We start from the raw sequence: 24,653 nt of genomic DNA, 5'->3' as shown, positions 1-24,653 counted from the left end.
AAAGATGAGATGGGATTAAAGGGCAAAAATATCAATTTAGAATATTTACATAGATTCACTTTAAAAATATTTTTCTTCTTTCTTCTTATTTAAATAAGAGCAAGCAAAATTAAAACATTAAAAAACACGCAAACATAAAATGCCAACAAAGATTACATGCCAAACATTAAAATTAAACTTGATAACTAAAGTGGAATTGCAATTACATAAAAAATAATTTTATTTACTTCGGAAAAAAACACAATACCTCAATTTACAAAGTAACCTCTTAGGATATCAAAAGTGAGTCTCTCACAACAAGCCACATTTTCATAAAGTATGAAAGTGTAAGTTTTGCGAAGTATTGTTTTAAAGCATGTTTTCTGAAATGCTTTCTGGTCATAAAAGAATTAGTCACTAAATTTTCTCACTAAGTTTTACCGAAAATTGAGACAGTGGCTAGAAGATGATATTCTACTATATTTTATTGTAATACCTGATGTGTACTGAACTTTAGGGCAAAGATCACTAGTTTATAATCTAATATTATTTAAGTTTTATTAGCATTTTCTATATGTAAAACATATAAAAATGGGATTTCTTAAAGGTTGACTATTCAATTTTGTTCTAGATTTTAAGAAAACTCTTTGATAGAATAGACCTGGAAACCACAGCTGACCCTATGAGTTTTTTAGATCTGCCATAAAAAAACAAAACAAAACAAAAACACAAACTGAGTGGTTTATCAACAGAAATTTAGCATCTCACATTTCTGTAGGCTACAGGTCTAACATTAAGGTATCCCCATAAACATGTTTCCTCTGAAGGGCCTAAGAAAGGGCCGAAGACTCTCTGACTCTGACTTAGACCACTCTCCTAGCTTCTGATAGTTCTTGGCTTGTGGTAGCACAATTTCAATCTTTACAGGGTGTTTTCCTTGTGTATGCATGTTTATGCCTAAACTGCCCTTTTAAGGACACCAGGCATAATTAATCAGGGGCCCAATATATTCCAGTATAACTTCATCTTAACTAAAGCATTTGCAATGATCTTATTTCCAAATAAGTCTCATTCTGAGGTAATAAGGGTTAAGATTTCAACATAAAAATTCTGGGGGAACACAAATTCATGACAGTTTACTCTCTGCTGTGCTCCAAATTCATGTCTTTCTCACATGCAAAATACATTCATCCCATTCCAATATCCCCCAAAGTCTTAATTATTCTAGCATCTGAAGTTCAAAACCTTAGCTACTTATAATCAACTGAGTCTCAAATCTCATAATCTACATCATCCAAATTAGCTATAGAGAAAATTCTATTCCTTTTTGTCAACTTGTGAAACCAAAGAGCAGGTTCTATGCTTTCAAAATACAATGGCAAAACACATTGAAAAGATATTCCCATCTCAAAAGTAGACACTTGAAAGGAAAAAAGGGAGTCACAAGGTTCACACAAGCCTGAAATCCAGAAGGGCAAATTTCATTATTTTAAGGCTTGATAACAAACAACCCTTGTGGCTCTATATTTCCTTGAGGGTTCATCAGGGTGGTGGCCTGCCCTCAGTCATTCTTCCTTTTCTTTTTATAGAATTTTTGAAATTGCTCTCTTTCATATTTCACTTCTTCTGTGTCCCTTTAGTTATATGTGGCAGCATTTCTGCTGAGCTGGTTGAATCTGTGAATCACACATTTAATCTCTGCAGAAAAAAGCTGTCCAAACACATCTATAGTATGTGTAGGTCACACTTTTCTCATTTTTAAATAATTTGTACAGGTCAATAATTTTATATTAATAAATTATATTTAATATTCAAGTTGTTACCTTTTTTGTGTAACAATTCTTTAATCTCTCTCTGCTCACATTTTACTACATTGAGCAAGGATAAAAATGGGCAGAAATTTCCTCTGCTAAATATCTAATTCAATCACTTACACGTTACATTTTTTACACAACAGGAAATAATGCAAATAGGTTGTTGACTACTTTATAACAAGGACTGTCTTTCCCCCAGTTTCCAATAATTATTCCTCATTTCCATCTGAGATCTCACCAGAAACCCCTAATAATAGTCTGTTACAGCAGCACACGACTTCCCAGTACCAAAATCTGTTTTAGTTAAGGTTCTCCAAAGAAACAGAACCCTTAGGATAGATTGATGCGTATAGTCTTGCCCTCCCCGGCCCAGGGGAAAAAAAAAAAAAACCAAGAGGAGACATATGGTAAAGCAGGGAGTGGGGTGCGGGGATAAAGGAAAGAGATATTTAAGGAATTGGCTCATATGATTGTGGAGATAGGCAAATTCGAAATTTATGAGGTAGGTTGGCAGGTTAAAACTTGAGTAAGAAATGATGTTACAGTATCGAATCTAAAATCTGCAGTGCAGGCAGGGAAGGCTGAGAATCCAGTCAGGGTTTCTATGTTGCAGTTTTGGAGGTCAAATTCATTTTTCCTCAGGAAACCCCAGTCTTTGCTCATAAAGCCTTCTAATAATTGGATGAGACCCACCTACATATGGAGGGCAATCTGCCTTAATCAAAGTCTACTGATTAAATGCTAATCAAACTAAAAAGTATTCTTACAGTTATTAAATTTAAACTGGTGATTGATCATTCAATCAGACACCATAGCCTGGCCATGCTGACACTTAACATTAGCTATCACATTGAACTTACCGGCTTTCCTGTCATCAATAAAGATATGTCTCATAACCATAAAAATTCATAATTTCATCGATGTTGCTATAGTTTGGATCCTGAATGCTCCCTAAAGTCCAAATGTTAAAGTGTTGAACTAAAGAAAAGTTCCTTTTATATATTTATTTATTTTGGTACCAGGGATTGAACCCGGAAACACTTTACCACTGAATCAGATCCCTAGCCCTTTCTTAAATTTTTTATTTTAAGTCAGGGTCTCACTAAGTTGCTGAGGCTGGCTTTGAACTTGTGCTCCTCCTATCTCAGCCTCCCAAGTTGCTGGGATTACAGATGCATGCCACCACATCCAGCAAAAGTTCCTTTTATTGGGCTGTAAAAGAATTATTTGATAACTGCAGAAATACAAAGGACAAATTGGATCATATCAAGTGCCCACCTATCTTTAGTTCTTCGTATAATGCAAATATGAGAAAAGCTTACTTTGTTCCCTTTATTATATGTAAGTAGTCAAGTAGGGATTTCCCTGTCCCACAAGGTGAAACTCTCTTGGACTACACCAATTATCAGTGTATTAACTCTCAGCCCCTAATCCACCCTTCTTTCCTCTGTCTTTCCAATCTTGCCTCTCTTTCCTGTCTCCACTCTTACAATTCACTTCCTCACCTTTAAAGCCTGAGTCAGCCACATTCAGATTCTCATGTGGCTCACTCTTTACCTAAAATACTTTTCATAGTAAATCAAAATCCTTCTCTCCCTAAGAGAATTTATAGTGAATTGCTAAGGCACAGACCTTGTTATATTTATATCTTCAGTTGGTGTAAGCAATATTATACAAAGTATGTACCATGAATTTAACTACAATATGAAAATACAGTATTTATTAGTGCAGTTGGTTTTTGCCATATGTTGGGACTATTCTCGAAATTTAAAAATAAATCAGTCAGAGGTTTACCAGTTGAAGCATCCCAATAATTGGAGTAAAAATGCAATTGATTTTATTAATGCTCTAAAACTGATATTTAGTATTTTTAATGATAGTCAAGGACAAGGCTTGCTATATAAAGATACATGTAAATGTTGATAATATTAATTAAAAATTCAGTCTCACCTGGAGTTAATATGTGAAATATGCCCATCTTTTTTTTTGGTACTGGGAATTGAACTTAGGGGCACTTGACCACTGAGCCATATCCCCAGCTATTTTGTATTTTATTTAGAGATAGGGTGTCACTGAGTTACTTAGGACCTTGCTTTTGCTGAGGCTGGCTTTGATCCTCTTGCCTCAGCCTCCTGAGCCACTGGGATTACAGGCATGCGCCATGGCATCCAGTGAAATAGACCCATCTTTAAACTTTTGAGACAACAGTAATAACTACTATTAAAATTAAGATTTCATTAACTCATTTAGTAAATATTTACTATACCTTCTATGTAGCAAATACATAGTAGTCCTTTGGAATACAGCAGAAAAGGGCATGGTCTCTCTCTCTCTCTTTTTTTTTTACTGGGCATGGTGTGTCTAGTTCCAAGTGTGTAACTGAGTATATTTAAGACAGTTAATAGCTTAGCTGATTTTAAATGATCTTATATACTGATCATTTAGTAGTTCCATAAATGCCAAACAAACTGAAGATAGACAAGGTCATTCTGTTAAATAGTAAGTTCAGTTCATTTATTTTGCTAAACATTTATTATGTGCCATTATGTGACGGCAACTGTTCCAGACACCAAAATACTGGCATGAAAAAGACAGCCGAGAGTTCATTCTGGGGAAGACAAAATAGAAGAGTAGCTAAAATAATTCCAAAGAATAGTAAGGGGGAGGGAAGGGAGGAAGGAAGGAAAGAAGGAACTAACGAACCAACCAACCAACCAATGAGCCCAACTAAATAACAACAAAAAATGTTAAGGTGTTATACATACAAGTGTAAATAAACCTATCAAAGGGAATTGAATACAAATGAATTTATATAACAAGGAATTTGGACTTATTAAGAACATGGAATACAGCATTATACACCAAGATATGCAAAATATTTTTACCTTTTTAATAGCAGTCAACAAATTTTCTGTAGAAAAGCAAATAAACAAAAACCTCTCATGAAATCATGAAGTTACAGTATTCAATAGTACATATAAACTAATGCCCAAAATGCAAGAATTTGGGGAATAAATGAAATTAATAAGTGAATAAGAACAAATAAAATATTATCACTGCTGTCAACTATAAACTACATCAACTGTGAACTATATTATACTTTACTTTGGCCTTATTTTCTTCTTTTCTCCCCCATCCCCCCAGTTTTGGGCCCTATTATTACAATGATTTATATGTAACACAAATGGTTCAGAAAAACTGTATTTTTACTCTGACCTTAAATGCTGTTGAAGGTTTATTTAATGACAAGGAGCTTTGCTTGTTTTCATTAGTTTTGGTTTACCAACGTATTTTTTCTAGCTTGCAACAACAAAATACAATGATAGCCATAACAACTTTGTTGTAACTTTCTATTGTAATCCCTCCCCTACTGAAATAATTTTTTTATTTTTTAATATAACATAGTTTGTCAAGAATGATGCTATCTTTTCATAGCAGAATGGATTAAATGATACTTTCTTTGTCTCAACCCTTCTGCCATTTTTATTTGATTTTACTAAGTATGAATCACATATGACAATATTGTAATGACAGTATATTAAAATCTTAAAATAATTTTCAAACATTATTACATGTTTTAGAGGAAGTTTACACAGAGTAATTGAAATGTTGATGAGCTCTAAAGTAAGTTCCAATAAGGATTTTTTTTATAGGAGGCAGTTTGTTTCCCAGTATATATTTCTGAAACAATACATTTTGTATAAGACTTCTGTAACTCAGACTCCTTACAAATTTATCTTTTTGAATTCATCTACTCATCTTCCATCAGCTTTCCTGAATTATTCCAATAGCTCTGTAACTCCAGTTCTTAATTCATTCCTGAGGTTGGCTTTGAACTCAGGATCCTCCTGCCTCAGTCTCCCAAGCTGCTGGGATTAAAGGTGTGCACCACTGTGCCTGGCACTGTACTTCATGCATTAAATAACATGGTATAGTGGCAGTTTTAATAAGTAATTTAGAAGTGATACTTTCAGATATCTGTAACTATGACAGGAAGATATCTGACACTTCTATTGATGACAAAGTTGATCACTATAGTACTATGGTAGTTTGTTGCCTACTTCATTATTAAAGAAAACTTTAAATTATAGGTGAATGAAAACAAAAATGCAATTTTTTTTTTAAGCTCCTAGATCCCTTGCATTCTATGCCTGGATCTGGGGTGGAGATGGTAGTGGTGGGGCTCCATCAGGCTTTAAAACTACTGAAATAGTTCCCTACTGTCCTAAAGGTAAAATTCCTGTCACATGGCGATTCCCAGTTACTACTCATATCCATCTTTTGCAGCTCACTTCCTGCTGAGTTAGTTTTTCTTTCAGACCTCTGGAAAGCTATCCCTTGTGCTAGCAACACTCTTTCTCTTTTCTTCCTGGCAAATTCCCAATCATCCTTCAGGTGACCATTTACATATCATTCCTTTAGGAAACCAAGACTTTTAGTTGCTTTCCTAGTACATACCCACAGCATCCAGCACTTATTACAAACCACAGCATTTATGACACTGTATTAAAACCACCCTCTCCCAAAGAACTAAACAGACAATTCTCAAAAGAAGAAATAAAAATGGCCAACAACTATATGAAGAAAATGTTCAACATCTCTAGCAATTAGAGAAATGCAAATTAAAACTATACTAAGATTTCATCTCACTCCAGCCAGAATGGTATTTATCAATACAAGTAATAATAAATGTTGGTGAGGATGTGGGGAAAGGGTACATTCAGACATGGTTGATGGGACTGCAAACTGGTGCAAATACTTTGGAAAGTAGTATGGATATTCCTCAAAAAATTAGGAATGGAATCACCATTTGACCTAGTTATTCCACTCCTCAATATATATCCAAAGAAGTTAAAATCAGCATACTACAGTTATACAGCCATATCAATGTTTATAGTACCATAATTTACAATAGCTAAGCTATGGAACCAACCTAAGTGCCCTTCAACAGATGAATGGATAAAGAAAATGTGATACGTGTTGCCATTTACTGGCAAATGTTATAAAGTAATTTCTCTTATGGCTAAGTATACTCCATTATGTGTGTGTATATACATGGAAGCTAACATTATCAGAGACACATGTGGGGGGGGCGAAGAAAAAGTACAGTGGAGTAGGCAAAGGAATGAAAGGATAGGAAAAGGAAAGACAGTGGAATGAATCTGACATAACTTTTCTATGCACATATATGAATACACCACAGTGAATTTCACCGTTGTGTACATCCACAAGCTTGGGATCATAATTAGAATATATTTCATCCTTGTATAATTATATTAAAATGGATTATACTATCATGTATAACAAGAACCAATTAAAATAAATAAATAAAACTGTCCTCTCCCATTAACTGAAAACACATAAGCTGTCTAATTCCTACTTCTTTCATATAGCCTGGCACATAGTAAGATTTCAATAATTGTGGAAAGAAGAAAGGAAGGAAATTCCAACTTATTTACTTTTTCTGACCTGGAATTATACCCTTAATTTCTATTTGACCTTCACAAGTGCAAGCTGCTAGTTGCATGGGAATCAAAAAAGTGTAGTACTCTATTTCTATATATTCACAATTTATACTGGAAAAATTATTTAGTATGATGATTGAAAGTTAAGAACATTATCACTATTATTACAGATCCCTATGTGATACTAAGTAAAATAACAATCAATAATAATACTGATAAATAAAACTGTATCAAGAAATGAAAGATTATTAATCAAAACCAAAAATATCTATCTCAACTATGCACATATGCTCCCAAAGTTGTGGTGGTGAAGGATTAAGAGGACTCTCCCTTAGGGATATCTATCAAAATCAGTGAGGTAGACAGAGTTTTCAAGTTATAGATATACTGAATATCACATTATTCAGTCACTATTATTGAGAGGAAATGTCTACTGTGGCAATCAAAGGATGAGAGCCACTGTTTTAAACTGATCCAATAAGCACATTAAGTAACTGTTCTTGAGGCTGGGTTGTGGCTCAGTGGTAGAGTGCTTGTCTGGCATGTGTGAGGCATTGGGTTTGATTCTCAGCACCACACAAAAATATTTTTTAAAAAAGGTAAATGTTCTGCCACAAGACTTTACAAGACAATTGATAAAAGTGTTTTTTGTATCACTTTAGCTAAGCTGAAAGTCACAAAGTTGCAGGGGTGGGAGAGAGAGAAAAAGAATACAAAGTACTATGGATGATGGTATGAACTTTTAGGGTCAAGTCAGGAATTTAAAACAAAAACAGGCTAATAGTGTGTCAGAAAACAATACAAGATAAATGGAGTGAAATCAGTGTACAACTGCTAAAAGGGGGAGAAGAATTCAACTCATCTTCTGGGGACAGTCTGAATCACTTTGGCTGGAAGGTATCTAAGTAGTAATAGGTCAGAATATGACTATACGGGTTCTAAGCAATCAAGTTTAGAAATGTTGAAGGCTGGGGATGTAGCTCAGAGGGAGACACTTTCCTACCAGGCATGAGGCCCTGAGTTCAATGTTCAGCACTAGAAAAAAATGCAGATTTTATTCTAGGCAAAATGGGGGAATAATGGTTTGAAGAAGGGTACATTGTAGGATTAAGCTGTGGGGAAGATTAATCCAAGGGTTCTAAATAGGGTGAATTAAGAGATTGAGAAGGGAAGCAGAGAAACCAAGAATGAATCATAAACAGAACTGCTTGACACAAGATTAGCTGACAAGAAGTCTATGATAGACGGATTCTTCAATCTTCAATGTGCTGCTGAGGGTCAAACTCAGGGCCTCACAAATGCTAGGCAAGTGGTCTACCACTGAGCCACAACCCTAGCCCTGCTATTTGGTATCTTAAATATAATCAGCCAATAATTAATTCTATTTTACAAGTTCTGCTTTCCTCTTTTTGTTATATTTGTTCCTTAAGATTTTCATTACAAAGGCACAATGCAAACATAACAAAAATAAAACAGTACTTTTAATTTCCAAAAATTTCACATATATACACTTACACTTTATACGGTATCAGCAAAATAGTAGTGTTTCAAATGTTTTACAAGGCAATATCATTTACCTTCAAGTAGGGAACTTGATCTTTACCTTTAACAGATGGAGGTCTTTTCTGCTTAATATTCACGGTCCACTAAAACATTAAGTTTTATAAAAATGTAATAGGATTTCTTAAGAGTTGATAATGAAATCTGGAAATTGTTAACCAGCTAATCTTTAGGGTTAATATTTGAAAAAAGTCATCTACTAAAACAACTTCATGCCACACAAAAAGAGCGATCCTAAAATTTTTTGTTATAAAGTTATAAGCTATGTTCGGGTGGGGTATATGACATGCACACCACCTGCAAATTCGAATGTCATTTCACTGACCAGGGAGGGAGTGAGGGGCGCGATGTACCCAGAAATCCTGCTATAAGAGCCTTGGACTTAAGACACGCCCACACTTCTATCCACCCAATTCACGGGTTTGATTGAAGGTGATGGGTTTCAAGTCGGTTGCCATCACCTTCCCTGGAATCCTCCCCTGCATGGCTGTGTATGGCTTGCCACCGGCCTCGAATGTTCTCTGGGGCCATGGCCAGAAAGAAGCAAGTCCCACCTATCGAGGGACCCCGCGGGGATGTCAGAGGGAAGAGCCTGGGTAGCCTAGCTGAAAAGGCCCGTCGCATACCTGTGCTAAGGCGGGGGGGCTGCTGTCGCGTGCCGCGACATTCAGGCGGCCGTGATGCCAGGCCGCTCCTGCCCCTGCCAGGGTCACGCCGGCGACTGCTGCTGCCAAGGGGCCAGGGCTTGGCACGGCTCGGCGGCTGGCAGCGAGTCCCCTCCGCAATCTTTCGCCCCAGGCCGCTAGCCGAGCGCTTCTGCCCGCAGCCGCCGCCATCTTTGCGGAAGCACTAGCGCGCCGCGCACCGCACCCCCCCCACCTCTGATGACCTGCGAACTCTCGCGTTGCTTAGCTATCGCGAGATGTAGGCGGCCTCAGCCTCGTCTCTGGGTTCTGATCTTTTGGTGCACCTAGGGAAGCAACGCTGGGAGCCGCGAGAGGCTATCCTGGGTACGGGGGCCGCATTATTTGGCTCAAAATGTCAAAACAGTTCTAACAGGCTTTCCTAATCCAAGCAAAACAAGGTAATACCATCATTGTGTAGATTAGACAATCTGGCTAAGAGAAAATGGATCAAGGACTAAGGGTTGATAATTACAGTGATTCAAGGAACTTCCATTAAGTAGTCAGTCTGATGTAGAGTGTGACCTTTTTTGTTTGTTTGCAAAACTTGAGGATGGCGGTGATTAAATGGCCATAGACTTGGCACCTTTGACCTATTTAAAGGACAGCTAGTCATCCTTTGGACCCAGGAGAATGCTGTGTTTGCTGGGCACTGTGGAAGTTGGAGAGGACACTTATTTGCAGTATAAGATAGGCACTTATGACAATAAGTGATTTGTGATCAACGACGGGCATAATTTTTATAGTAGAATCACATCCCTGATGTGGTTGGGTTGTGGAACTGAAAAATTCTGCATCTTTCATAACACTATTTGTTCCAACTCCACAAACCTGCCTATGTTAAGAACAACTTTAAAAAAAAAATTGTAGTTGTAGATGGACAGCATGCCTTTATTTTATTTATTTATTTATGTGAGGTGCTGAGAGGATCGAATCCAGTGCCTCACACAAGCTAGGCAAGTGCTCTGCCACTGAGCTACAATCCCAGCCCAAGAACAACTTCTTTTTAAGTATTAACTCATATTTATTGTACAAATCAGTGGATTTCACTGTGACATTTTTATACATGCATATATTGTGCTTTAATACCATCCACTCAGCCCCCCCTTCTCTAATAATAATAGTCCCTCTTCTGTTTGCAGGCCTTTCTTGGAGTTTCCACATGTGAGAGAAAACATAGGATATTTGTCTTTCCACATGTGAGAGAAAACATAGGATATTTGATTTCTGGCATATCTCAGTTAACATGATGATTTCCAGTTTCATCCATTTTCTGCAAATAACATGATTTCATTCTTCTTTATGGATGCATAATATTCCATTTGGTATATACACACTATTTTCTTTATTCATTCATCTGTTTATGGTTACTAAAGCAGATTTCAAAACTTGGCTATTGTGAATAGTGCTGCAATAAAGATAGGTATGCAGGTATCTCTCTTTGGGGTGCTGATTTTATTTTCTTTAGGTATATACCCAGGAGTGGTATACCTGGATCATATGATAGTTCTAATTTTTTGAGGAACTTTCATACTTATTTCCATAGTAGCTTAAGAATTTCTTGACAATCAGGATTTATATCATGCTATTCAGAAATTTACATGAGCTGCAGATACCTTTTTAAAAATATTTATTTAGTTGTAGATGAACACACAGTATCTTTATTTATTTTTATGTAGTGCTGAGGATTGAACCCAGTGCCTCACACATATAAGGCAAGCACTTTAGCACTGAGCTACAGCCTCAGCCCCTGCAGATACCTTTTTTAAGCCCATTTTAAGTAATATCAATCAGCTTGCCTAGCCTCTGATAAACTATACTTACTTTTTTTTTTTTGTATTGGGAATTGAATTCAGGGGCACTCAACTATTGAACCACATTCTTAGCCCTATTTTGTATTTTATTTAGAGACAGGGTCTCACTTCATTGTTTAGTAGCCTCACTTTTGCTGAGGCTGGCTTTGAACTCTGGATCCTCCAGTCTTAGCCTCCCAAGCCATTGGGATCACAGGTGTGTGCCACTGTGCCTGGCTATTGCACTTACTTTTTAAAAATGTGTTCTATTTATGCCACTTTTGTAGCAATCAAATTTTAAAATTTATTTGTTAACTACAATAAAATACACAAAACTTTATCATTTTAAGCATTTTAAGATCAGTGTCAGTAAGTTCAAATCACTTCATTGTGCAACTCCATCTCTAGGACTTATTTCATCTTGCAAAACTGGTAAACATTTTTAAAAATGATCTCTTCCCCATCTGTCTTGTTCACTCCTTCCTATACTCATAGTCCTAACTGTTCTTTCATTTCTGCTAAATCAAATCGTATCCTGGCCTTTTAACTTTGATTTTCTTATGAACTCCCTGACAAAGAACTTTATTTCAGACAATCACTATTTGCTGAATGCTCAATTTAAATTTTGTTCCAACAGTGCTTGATGGTAGCTATTATCCCACTTTGGACTGAAAGCTGGCATCAGATGCAGCAGCACACCTACTCCATGTTCTTATCACCAGGAACCCAGATGTTTTCCCTACTGCAGGTGTGGATGAATACCTCAGTCTTGTTTGTTCTTTTGGTGAGACAGACAACTTGGCTTCATTTTGTAGCGTCTGATCCTTTATTCTTTGCTCTTCACTTTTCCTGAAGAAATTTAATTAACTCCTTATTCAGTCTCTTAAAGGTTCCTGGCTATTACAGTCCCTACTAGGAAATGTAGTAACGTGGAGCCCACCCAAGTCAAAGGTGCCAAGACTTCTGGTCATATAATCACTGCCATCTTGAAGTTTTGCAAAGCAAAAATAACAACAACATGACAACAAAAGGCTGCCACACTAAATCTAATTTGACCACTTAATGGAAGTTCCTTGGATCACTTCATTATTATCTATCCTAAATCATTGCTGCCTTCTTCTTGGCCAGCTTATCTAAATTTATCTGGAGTCAGAGATGCCTCACTTTTTTCCCAGCTGATGAAACCACTTTCAGTGTTTCTTTCCAGGCAGGATGTAGATGGACTCAACTTACAGTGTGCAGACTTGTAAAGCAAACTTCCTGATTTGAATCCTGGCTTTACCAGGATGATCACTGTGATCTGGGGCAGGTTAATCACTCTGAGTCCCAATTGTTTCATCTGTAAACAGCTCTCTCACAATTTGGGAGATGATCACTGATTTGGGGCAAGGCATTTAATCTCTGAGTCTCAATTTTCTCATCTGTAAACAACCCTCTCACAGTTAGGAGTGAGGCGATTAAATGGCATAATTTATATGAAGTGAACACCCAAATACCTGACACGTGGTGGTGCTCCTGACAGATAAGAGTTTATCTTTTTCAAGGTTTGGCTTACTTCTCCTCTGTGCTCACAGATGAGCTTGAGTAAATATTCAGGATTCCAGGCTGCTAGCCCACCTTTACTTGACACTTCCTGCTGTTTCTTTTTTTCTTTCTTTATTTTTTAAAGAGAGAGAGAGAAAGAGAGAGAGAATTTTTAATATTTATTTTTTAGTTTTCGGCGGACACAACATCTTTGTATGTGGTGCTGAGGATCCAACCTGGGCCGCTACCACTCGAGCCACATCCCCAGCCCCCTGCTGTTTCTTATCTATCCTGACTGTGTAGACTTTGGTCTGTTTTCATCTCTGCTGACTTTGGTAATTGTTGGCATTTGTTCTGTTTTTCTGGATTATTGAAATCTAGCTTGTCTCTGTCCTCTGGTGATTATAGGACTTCTGGATATGTTTCAATAACTTGTGGATGTCTTATCTTGTAGTTTATTCTTGGTTTCCAGATACTACAGTCTTTACCTACTTACTTCAAACTGTGTCATTCACAGTTCCTCTACCCACTTGATGATTCCCAACGTCTAACATTCAGTCATGATCCCAAGCTCAAAATAGATGCATATTCCTATTAGCTCATTTGACATATTTTAAAACATTCTCCCTCAGTTTGACATACTTGTGGATGATAATGTCTTTTTCTTTTTTTCTAGCACCTACCAAGCACAATGCCCAGCACATATTAGACACCCAGTGAATGACTATATGAATAAACATATAGCATAAGAGAAACTCTTGTGGTACTCATTTCCAAATTTTTGGCATCATGTAAAAAAATATATTATTCCTTTGGTGCAATTTATTTTTCAAGACCAAAGCCTCATTTTAAATCATTGTCTTTTGCTGAAAATCTTTGAACTTACTCGGAAAACTGCTTTGTAATTTGTTTTCACGTTATGTGCCCAGGCTTCTTCTATAAGTCCCACTTAAAATTTAATTTTTTCAAACTTTTCTTCTGCAGAGGAAATAAATCTTTTAATAGAACCAATCTCTAGCCAGCTAACCATTCTAAGTATGAAAATTTCCCTGACAGCTGCTGACATTTGTCTAAGCACATTGACTATATTGGTCTTTTTGGGCTCTGGCTTTGTTCATTTCTTCCTCACCAGCTGTAGAGAAAGTCCTGGGCTGGGATGTATTTTCAACCATGCAGTTTATAAACTAATTCCCAAATAAGGAGCTGCTGCTTCTCAAGAAAGCTATAAGATCTATCTAGGCTGTTTTAAATATTAATTAAAGAAAACCAGAATGGAAACATGGATAGTTTCAAAATATCAGTCTTAATTCACTAACTCTGTGCCCTTTTCTGTGAAAGGAGGATAAAAGTGATATGTCAAGAAAACTATCCTCAAGGAGCTTTATTTCTATTGGAGGGACTAGGTCTGAATTTTGAAACAATGCCAGGTAGTCTTTAACTATTGGGCTGCACAAAGGAGGAAGGGTGTGGAAGGCTAGAGCAGTGGAAAAAAGCATGTAGGGAAAAGAGCAAATCTGATGTGGATCTTAGTGGAGTCCATGGGAGGTTCCAAGACAGGAGGAGAGATGGGGCTGAGAGTGTAAGGAGTGCTAGTTATGGTGTGTGTTTACCAGGCTTGGAGTGTCTTGGTAGCCAGAAGGTGCCGTGCAGTGATTTTTCACAGCAGGGACAGTCATGCACCACTTCAAAATGAGACACATTCTGAGAAATGCATTGTTAGACGATTTTATCATGTGATCATCAAGAGTGCCAGATAGTTTAGTCTTCTACACACCTGGGCTATATAATATATATAGGGTATATAGAGCCTGTTGCTCCCAATGTCATGATGAACAAAGCAAAATGAGATTAAATCATATGCAAGAGAAAATGATTCAATGAAGAGATGTGTGAAGTACAAGATATTTGAAGCTTCTGCCAGTGTAATAGGGCATACTGTTTACATTAAATTTTCTCTAGGTAGGAGTAGCACTCTAAAATAACAATGAAAATATAATAAAATACATACATAGGAGCTAGGGCTGTGGCTCAGTGGTAGAGCGCTTGCCTAGCATGTGTGAGGCACTGGGTTTGATCCTCAGCACTACATAAAAATAAATAAATAAAATAAATGTCTATCAACAACTAAAAAATTTTAAAAAATGAATACATAAACCAGTAACATAGTTGTCTTTATTATCAAATGTGTACTGTATATAATTGTGTGGGTTATACTTTTATACTACCAGCAGCATATAGGTTTGTTCACACTAGCATCACCATGAACATGTGGATACTGTGGGGCAATATAGCATCATTTGGCTACAACATCACTAGGTGATAGGAATTTTTCCATTACAATCTTATAGGACCATTGTTGTACGTGTGGTCCATTATTGAAATACCCTGTATATGGAACAGGTGTCAGTTCCTTTGACACTTTGCACATTTGACTTTGGACTCTTGATGTCTCCTTTCCTGCATTCCCATCCACCTGTGGCTGATCTCCTTTGCATCTCACACATTCTGTTCCATGTTTGTCTTCTGCCTACCCAGACTTTATGTTGGCCTTTCTTATACACTTATTCATGGGCTTCTCTAAATTATCTTCCCACCTTTGGGCAACCAACACTTTGATTCCCTGAGGATTACTGGTCTTGAAAAACAGAGATCAACTAGTTCTTACTAAGACAGTATTTTTGTATTTCCATTTTAAAAGAAGTTATGAATTCAAATGTGTTTTTATCTTAGCATATGTGGGGAAGATAAACAAATTTATAGTCTGATTCTGAAAGATTGCTTACTGTTATAGTATAGAAGAGTGCACATTAAGATTGATTATCTTTGGTGGAGGAGGAAAAAAAATCTCAGAAAGATGTGTTTTGGACATTGAATTCAGTCCTGAATTAATGGAGTAATCAGCACATGAATGGACACTATAAAGAGCCACTGCTTAGAATAGACAGAGGTTAAACTATATTTGTGGTGGATAATTGTGTAGTGGAAGGTATGAATCACTCTCAGAGGCCCTAGATGAGTCAAAAGAATTGCTAATTATGTCTTTCTGTGCAGTTTGGGGCCATGGGTAAAAATATCATGATTGATACCAGCATGTGTAGAAATAGGTCAAGATGAAATCTCACTGACAGTGAAACAGAATTGCCCAAAGGAGGCTTTTCTGTGTCTTTCAGATCCTCCTCTGGTTCTCATTCCCTTCCCATCATCCCAGTTTACACTCTCATTACCTTGCACTGTGATGATTGCAAGTGTCTCTTAACAGGTGCCATTACTTCCTGTCTTTTTCTCCTCCCAAGCATTCCATAGGTGCATGTCAGCTCAGTCTTTTTAAAACATTTCTTTCACCACACATCCATTAACTGTGTGATTTCACTTTCCTAGGTCTCTGTCTCCTTGTCAGAAAATGAGGAGATTGGTTTCGGTTTATTTTTCCAGTTCTAAAATTCTTATTCTGACTGTATTGAGTGTGAAATATGTGCTAGGCATGGTGCCATGCCTTGAAGATGCAAAGAGAAATAAGATTGAGTTCCCCTCATGGTGCCCAGTTCTAGGATGCAGTCCCACATGTTGAAATGTGCTTCCTTTGTTTAAAACATTAAAAAGTACATAGTCTCAGGTTGGGCATATAGCTGGGTCGTGGAATACTTGCTTAGTGTTAAATCCCCAGCCTTGCTTGTCCCCAAAATTATATACTCTCCATTTATATATGTTTATTTGTTTCTCAAATCTATACACTTACAACTAAATGTTAAAACATAGTAAAAATTTATTTATTTATTTTTTAGTTCTGGGAATTGAATCCAGGGCAAGTGCTCTCAGTACAAAAATTTAAATTTTATATGAAGATGAAATTGTTTTCATAAAAATTTAAATTTTATATGAAGATGAAAGTGTTTTCACAAAATAAAATTTAAATTTGTCATTAGAGGTTCAATTAATGTTTTGGTCTCTTTAACGGCGTTAATACATTATGGTGAGATCAATGTGATCAAATTGGCTTCTTTTGCTTGGAAACATTTTCTGAGATAGATAAACAGCAATCTCATATTATGTTCAATTAACTTAGACATTAGTTCTGAATAACTGTCATAGCTCAAAATATATTAATCCAAATGCAAGGAGTAAATTGTTAACTGAAGTAATGAAATCATAATAGGGAATAATTTCTGCTTTTTATTATGAAAAATGCTGAATATAGACAAAATTAGAAAGTTAAAAATGTTGAAAATCTATGCATTATACATCTAACCCAACTTCCACAATCACCAACTCATGGCTAGACCTTCTCCTTTTTACCTCAACTAGATGATATTGAAGCAATCTCCAGAATCACATAGACTTATTTGACATATTTCATCATGCATTTTTACAAGATGAGAACTCAAAAAAAGAAAACTTATATACCATTTTTTTGGCTTTTGTATTTCTTAAATAGACACATAAAACTTTATTCAGGAAAAAATTATATAAATTGAATAAAATGCTAGGAAGTTGGAGTAACACGAAAGTTATGGGAAGAAGATTAAAAGTTTATTGTATAAATGTTGCATAACATTTCCACATTTCAGGGAGAGAGGGATCTGTTTTGTAATTAAGTATAATTACAAAAAATAGTAAAAGCATAATGTTTGAAGTTGCAAAAAGATATTTTTGAAAAAACATTTAAGAAACAAATGTGTATTTCAGGAGAATTTGATTATTTTCAAGTCAGTTACAATATCTCCAAAGTTCTGGATAGCTCACCAAGAAAGAAATTTCTTTTCTTTGTTTCTTTTCCAAGTAAAAAAAAAATATCTCAAGCAAATCAATGATGGTGACCAGAGAAGAGTTAGGGAAGATAGCATATCCAGGTGAGCAAGGGGAAGGGAGGGGATCAGAACTAAAAAAAAAAATCTAAGGAAATGTTCCTTGCCAAGATTTCAGCATAAAATTTCAAGTCCATGATATGTATTTGTAGTATCAGGACATCCAGAATATCATAGGCTATTCTTAACTGTGCAAAAAACTAAGTTATTTAGTTAGCGCAAAAGCTTTGGTATTATGTTGTTTATCATTCCCTAAAAGAAAAAAAAATTGCATGTCATTGTTCATTCCTTTCCTCCCCAAAGCAGGTCCACCATTTAGTTATCTTTCGGCTTCCTCTAAGGTAGTACCACTGCCCTGAGTTTATTTGTCTGATGGAGGCGGACAGGGAAAGACACTGGTGTCTGACAGCAGAATCTGAATTCCCACAGAAATTACTCTCCAATTGACTTGGTTGTCCTAATTTTGTTTTGTGCTTCAGAGACTCAGAGAAATATGCTGAAATGGTCACCATTCACTGGTTGTCACAGAAATGACAATGATTACAAGGTAGGAAGGATGTTGAACACCAGACAAGGAAGATGAGGTCTCAGTGCAACAGGTGACCCTCTAATAACTCACAAAGTAGTCTGTACCTTGTGTATAAGCAAGTCGATGGCTGGGGGTATTGATTACTGCTACCTACTTAGCTTGCAGATAAATGATGCAGGTAGCTTTGATTCAGTCTGGCTCATCAAAGGACCACATCCTCTGGTCATGACCATGGTGACCTCTTTCAGTTGTGAGGGCTTCAATTGCAACTTTGGGGTGTTGAAGGGTGGGAATGAGAAGTTTCAGATGAGAGAAAAGACCTATCAACCAGGACATTTTTGACAGAGACAAAGAGAAGTTGCATAGAAACTATATATCATTTGAGATCTAGAAGTGCAGATATATCAAAGATATAAAATGCTTCCTTTAAGTGAACAGGTGAAAGTTCTTGAATTAATAATGAATGAAAATATTTAACACTGAAGTTGCTAAGAAAGAATCTTTTATATGTGAAATTGTGAAGAAGGAAAAAGAAAATAATGATAGTTTTGCTGTCACACCTCAAATTGCAAAGTTATGACCACAGTGTATTATAACTGCTGAGTCAATATGGAAAAGGCATTAAGTGATAGGTTCAGTATTATCGAAGTTTTAGACATCTGTTCTTGGGATGTGTCCCCCAAGAATAAGGAGGAGCTACTGTATTAACAGTTCCATCTACCAGTTGGGAGACATTTTTGTTGGAATTTGGTTCCTAAAGTCTCCAGGTTAATTGACATCATCCATTTGTTCTTTTAGACTGATTAGACTTAAAACTCACCCAAGATCTTTCTTTTGAATATTTTCTAAGTGGGTGTGGTGGTGCACATCTGTAATCCAAATTGAGGCTCAAGCGAGAGGATCACTTAAGCCCTGGAGTCCAGCCTGCAATCTGGTAAGATCATGGTCAGATTTTATAAAAGTATAGAATAAGAGCTTTTTTAGATCATGCAATTACATCATTTTTTGGCAATGAAACCTTGTAGGGATCCAAATATCTCAAAAATACACCACAAGCACAAATTCCTTCAAAAAGCAGTAACTTTCTTAACCATTAGTGAAACATCACCTTGGCCTTGAAGAGATAGAGTCATTTTTTTCAGTAAGTATATTACTAACAGCTACTTGTCATAGAAATGGGCAACATATACAAGCCACTTATTTTGTAAATGAAAGTCACAGAACTCACTTTTCAATGGGACAGTTGTTGACCGGGTAATTACTGTATGTTCCAAAGAAGTTTCATGGTCACATTCTATCTCATTGTATAGTATATTAAAGCTTCTACAATAAATTAAATATCTTTAAATATCTTGTTCTTATGAAATTAAGCATTGGTGATTTCTTATTCTCAGCACTATTGACATTTTGAGCCAGAACATATATGTAAATATTCATTATTATTTGGTAAGGGGCTGCCCTATGTACAAAAAGGCTTTTTGGAAGAGTATCTTGCTTCTACTCAGTAGATACTAGCTACTGATATTATCTCCCAACCACATCTGAACTGTGAAAAGTGAAAGTGTCTCCAGCTGTTGCCAAATAGGCCCCAGGGGCAGAATCAGTCCCAATTGAGAACTGTAATACTGAAAAGTCAGCTCCATGAAGGCAGTGGATTTTGCCTGTTTTGTCCGTTCTTTAAATTCCTGATGCTTAGAACTATGCCCAACCCATAAAGACACTTAATTAACTACTTCTTGAATGAATGAATGAATGTAAACATTACCTTTTATCATTTTTAATATGATAGGAAAAGCAATGGCTTTTGTCTTTGTAATTTAGTAACAAATATAAAAGGGAGCTTGTGAAAATTTAAAGTTTAGTAAAATTTTATCAAACACTGGACTGAGTATTGCTGAAAATTTATTTGAAGAGCTTTTATCTTTGTGTTGTGGATTGTTTACTTTGAATTCTTGTCATGGCTCTATTTCATTAATAGCTAATATCTAAAGGCACAATATACAGTTAGCATTTTTTCATTGTTAATGATAGTGGATCTAAATTCTCCAGTTTTTTTCAAATAATTCTGAGAATTATCTTTTTTAAATGAACTTTGTCTGATTAGCTAATTGACTTCATCTCATAATAAAACTAGAGAATGAAGCAGGAGCCCTGCAATTTTTTCCTTGCTCAGTGATATTTTAGTATCATTTTCAGTCTGCAGTGCTTTTGCAGGACTCTTTTCAAAACCAGTTATCCATCATTGTCAGCCTTATTTTCATGAATACTGGATAATATAACCAGTGAATCCATTATCAGACCCTCAGAAACTACTACGCCTGTCAATACACTGAAAGCTCACAATCAAGTAAGAACATCTCTTGCAACTCCTTTGGGTCATAGAACTCTTTGGTCCAAACACTTTGCTTCTTGTGACATGAGGCCATCTTATCCAGGTGTATTTTTTTCCTTTTGTTGTATTCAAATATAACCATACAAATTCTAACATACTGTTCCTGTATCACATCTAGTGCATTCTGTGTGGTATGTACACTCCTCTTTGAGAACCACAGAGCTAGTGTATAGTGGATCACATCCAGTCTCCTCAGACTGGCATTCTTAGTTGTAGCAGAGGCAATGTTTATTTATTTAGGTACCCGTGATTAAACTCATGAGCACTTTACTACTGAGCTATATCCCTAGTCCTTTTTACTTTTTTATGTTGAAACAAGGCCTTGTGAAGTTGCTGAGGCTGACCTCAAACTTGTGATCTTCCTGCCTCAATCTCCCGAGTCTCTGGGATTATAGGCATGCACCACCATGCCTGGCTAATGAGAAAATAATATAAGCCCATCAAATCCCATTTTATTTACCTTTTCCAGGGCACACATAAATGACATTTTTCAGCTTCTCTTAAAGTAATGAGTAGCCACGTCATCATGTGCTGCTGGCCAATGGTGTGTATGGAGAATTGGTTTGTAACCATGCTTGAGTCAAGAGCCAGTGTAACTTCCTCCACCTTTTGCTTCTTCATCTGCTGCATTGATATCGGGTAGCCATGTGTACCAGACAATATAGCTGGAGTAGAAGCTGCCTACAGGAGGAAAACTTCCAAGGAGAAACACGCAGCCTGCATTTTACTGTTTTTTTCTGGCTTTAAGAGACTAAAACTTGGGGCTGGGATGTGGCTCAAGCGGTAGCGCGCTCGCCTGGCATGCGTGCGGCCCGGGTTCGATCCTCAGCATCACATACCAACAGAGTTGTTGTGTCCGCTGAGAACTAAAAAATAAATATTAAAAATTCTCTCTCTCTCCTCTCTCACTCTCTCTTTAAAAAAAAAAAGAGACTAAAACTTTGTGTTTGGTTGTTACAGCAGCTGTCATGAATTACCATGATATATTGGTAATCTATTAATATGTCTTATCTAAATTATCCAATGTAGTGCTCATTTATTGTATTTCATTGTTATTATTCTGAAGAATGTTGTACAGCAAAATGAAACTCAATATTATATATTTGAAAAGATTATCATAGAGATTGTAGCTTGGTAAATTGTATTGTATGCCCTATTAAGAATTCAGAGAAGAAATTTCTCTTAGTTCTATTAATAATAAAAGATCACCTACTTATGTTCTTGATCTGCTCTTATCTCATGGACACTCTGAATCTTGTAACCGATTGTGTTTTCCTCAGGGCCAACTTTGTGGCTCATGTCTAGTAACCAGATAAGCTTTATAATGTACAGGTGCTTTTTGACTTGCAGTGGGATTATATGCCAATAAAACCTTCATATATTGAAAATATCATTAATTCAAAATTGTACTTAATGCACCTAACCTAAGGAACCTCACAGATTAGCAACACAGCATGCTGTAGAGTGTCAGTGGCTTCCCCTCATGATCATAGCGCTGACTGACAATCACTGCTGCTACCCAGTATCAAGAGACTGGAGGATCAGACCACACAGCACTAGCTCTGGAAAAGACCCAAACTCAAAATCCCAAGTACAGTGTCTAGTGAATACATATCACTTCTGTACAGGCTCACACTACCATTCCTGGCTGAAAGAAACATTTTATATCTCACCCAAACACAGATATTGAGAAGCATAATAACCTATGTTATTATTTAGGCAGAATACTGTTGGCTGTCTATATTGTGGGTTCTGAACCCACAAATCCAACCAACCATAAATAAAAAAATTTTTTAATTGTAACTATATTGAACATATAGACTTTTTTGGACAATATTCCTTAAACCACATACTATAACAACTATTTATATTATTATTATTATTTATATTATATTGTACTAGGTAATATAAGTGATTTAGAGATAATTGAAGTATTTGGAAAGATATGCAAAGGCTATAGGCAAATACTTTGTCATTTTTTATGAGACATGGGTGTTTGCAGATATTTATTTCTGTGGAGAAAAGAAAACCTGGAGTCAATCCCCTGTAGATATTCAATTTAGTTCTCTTTCCACAAATGTATAGTGTTTACCGATTTCATGGAAAATCTTTAATGAAGTGAAAGGAGATAGGTCAGAGAGATAGCACATGGAACATATTTTATTAATATACAAATTATTATTTTCCCTGGTGCAAATACCAAAATTATCAACGCTGCAGAAAAAAGATAATACTGTAACACTGTATTGTGATTTTTTTTCAGAGATGTGACAGTGATGAATTACAGCTCATTCTAAGTGCAGATAAGGCTGTGGCATTAGCCCTATCTGAAGCCTGGCAGTATTAGATGGGAAGGTAGCTATGTATCCTACAGGCCACCAGTTCAGACAGAAGGTGCTGTTAGACTACATCATTTGCATACTTTCCTGTGGATCTGTGATGTCTCCCTGAGATAGGCTTTGAAAAATTACTATGGCTCTGGGTCCTTATTAGCCAATAACTCCTAAAGGGCTGTCAACAACTTCAGAAAGATACACTATGTTCAAAAGCTTGATTATAATGGGTAAATATATATGGCCCCATATATGTATGTTTGTAACATTTGCATATGTGTGGAAAAATAAATATTTACTTGAATTTGTTTGTATTAAGTATCTTTTTGTCATGATCCTAGATTTAAAATTCAGAAATAAAGGACTAATCTTCCATGTATAAGACAGTATATAAAGAATTAAATTGTATAGTATAGATCTGAAGCATTCTTGGTGATGGTGGGGGAAGTGACCCTTTGTTAAAATTTCACAGAGCTTCTCACTTTCTGAAGCTTTATCTAAGTTTCAAATCCTTTTCCTAGCATGTGTGAGACTCTTCCAAATACTTTCTTCAGAGATCAAAATTCTAAATTTCAGATTGAGTTAAATACATTTTATAATTCGTCCGGCAGCTGTTGGGAGTAAAATGAGAATTGCTTTTTAGGGCATTTTTCTCAACAGAGCAGTTTTGAAAATGAAACCAAATCTTCACGCTCCACTTGACATGGGAATTTGAAGTTATTTTTACAGGCTCCACAGCAGTCACTATGTGAAACATTAAAAATGTATTCAAATACAGTAAGTTCATAGTTAAAACAATTTTTCTTCTAACAGCTTGTTCAGTAAATAAAAAACAGGAACACAAATTGTATCTTGTTATCACCTTTCATGGATTTTCATATTTGTGCTTTAACCAAATAACACATTTTCTTGTATAAAATGTTTCTTCCCTTTTAATTATAGCCAGATTTGCTGCCTTGGCAGGTAAAGCTTTTATTAAACTTGAAAGTATGTTTGGTGTAAGTAGGGGATGTGGGAACAAACTCTTAAAGGAAAGTCACATTTTCTATGAAATGCAGTGTGGGATTTAAATATAGTCTTTACTAAGACCTTAGAATATTGAGGGACTGGAATGTTTTCAGGTATTCCTAGTGGAGACAAATATGTTTTTGATTTTACAAAATAGTGACTGTATGAAGTTACTGAAGTCAAACAGAAAAAGGAGGTTAGGGGCTGAGGGCATAGCTCAGGGTAGAGTGCCAAGCATAAAGTCCTGGGTTGCAACCTCAGCACTGGTAAACTTAAAAAAAAAAAAAAAGCTTCACATTCATAAGCAGATTATGAGAAAGAAATAAGCTAGACAAAGATGTAAGCAGAGGAAAAACTATCCATTTTCTTTTTTTTTTTTTTTTTTTTTGTCTGACTGGAAAGGACTTTGACTCTAGGCAATACTGTGAAGTGGATTACCTTTGTTTTTTGTTATATTTTACTTTCTTCTTCTATTACATTCCCTGCCAGTAGCCTGTGTACCCTTCCTGGAGGGTCTTCTCTGGAGCTGACTGATAACAAATCCATGGTAAAGTCTGTATAAAAGACTCTTTTCAGAAAAGGGTGACTTGCTGTTCCTAATCTCTACTGACTGAGAGGACTCAGGCTCAAACAACAGTTTAACAATCCAGGGATTTAGGTTCATTTACAGTCAGGACTGTTAAATATCAGTTCCATATTAATTCCACAAGTCTTAAAATGAGAGCATTTCTCCTATGTCTGAAACAATGTAAACTTTATTTGAATCTGGTG

General features: G+C 36.1%; 1 protein-coding gene and 1 long non-coding RNA gene across 7 annotated transcripts in view; one reads left to right on the top strand and one right to left on the bottom strand.

Moving 5' to 3' along the window:
* Micu2 (mitochondrial calcium uptake 2) overlaps positions 1-9,695 on the bottom strand; it is a 107,776-nt gene extending 98,081 nt beyond the window's left edge. For all 4 annotated transcript variants that reach the window (XM_005338607.4, XM_040281325.2, XM_013364413.4 and 1 more), the window contains exon 1: positions 9,445-9,695. In XM_005338607.4, the coding sequence (XP_005338664.1) occupies positions 9,445-9,654 (210 nt within the window). In that variant the 5' untranslated portion in view covers positions 9,655-9,695. The remainder of the gene's footprint in view (positions 1-9,444) is intronic.
* Positions 9,696-9,747: 52 nt separating this feature from the next.
* Positions 9,748-23,178, top strand: LOC120888406 (uncharacterized). 3 transcript variants are annotated; one of them, XR_005732023.2, is made up of 3 exons: positions 9,748-9,902; positions 17,596-19,083; positions 21,011-23,178. It is a non-coding gene; the product is annotated as an uncharacterized LOC120888406 (long non-coding RNA). The 3 variants fall into 3 exon arrangements; XR_013423280.1 differs by having other exon boundaries at positions 17,596-17,665; positions 18,100-22,199; XR_013423279.1 differs by having other exon boundaries at positions 17,596-22,199.
* Positions 23,179-24,653: the final 1,475 nt, after the last annotated feature.

This window comes from Ictidomys tridecemlineatus, chromosome 6 (assembly GCF_052094955.1).
Source record: "Ictidomys tridecemlineatus isolate mIctTri1 chromosome 6, mIctTri1.hap1, whole genome shotgun sequence".
Taxonomy (NCBI): domain Eukaryota; kingdom Metazoa; phylum Chordata; class Mammalia; order Rodentia; family Sciuridae; genus Ictidomys; species Ictidomys tridecemlineatus.
The sequence above is the reverse complement of the archived record's forward strand: the minus strand, read 5'-3'. Positions and strand labels throughout refer to the sequence as shown.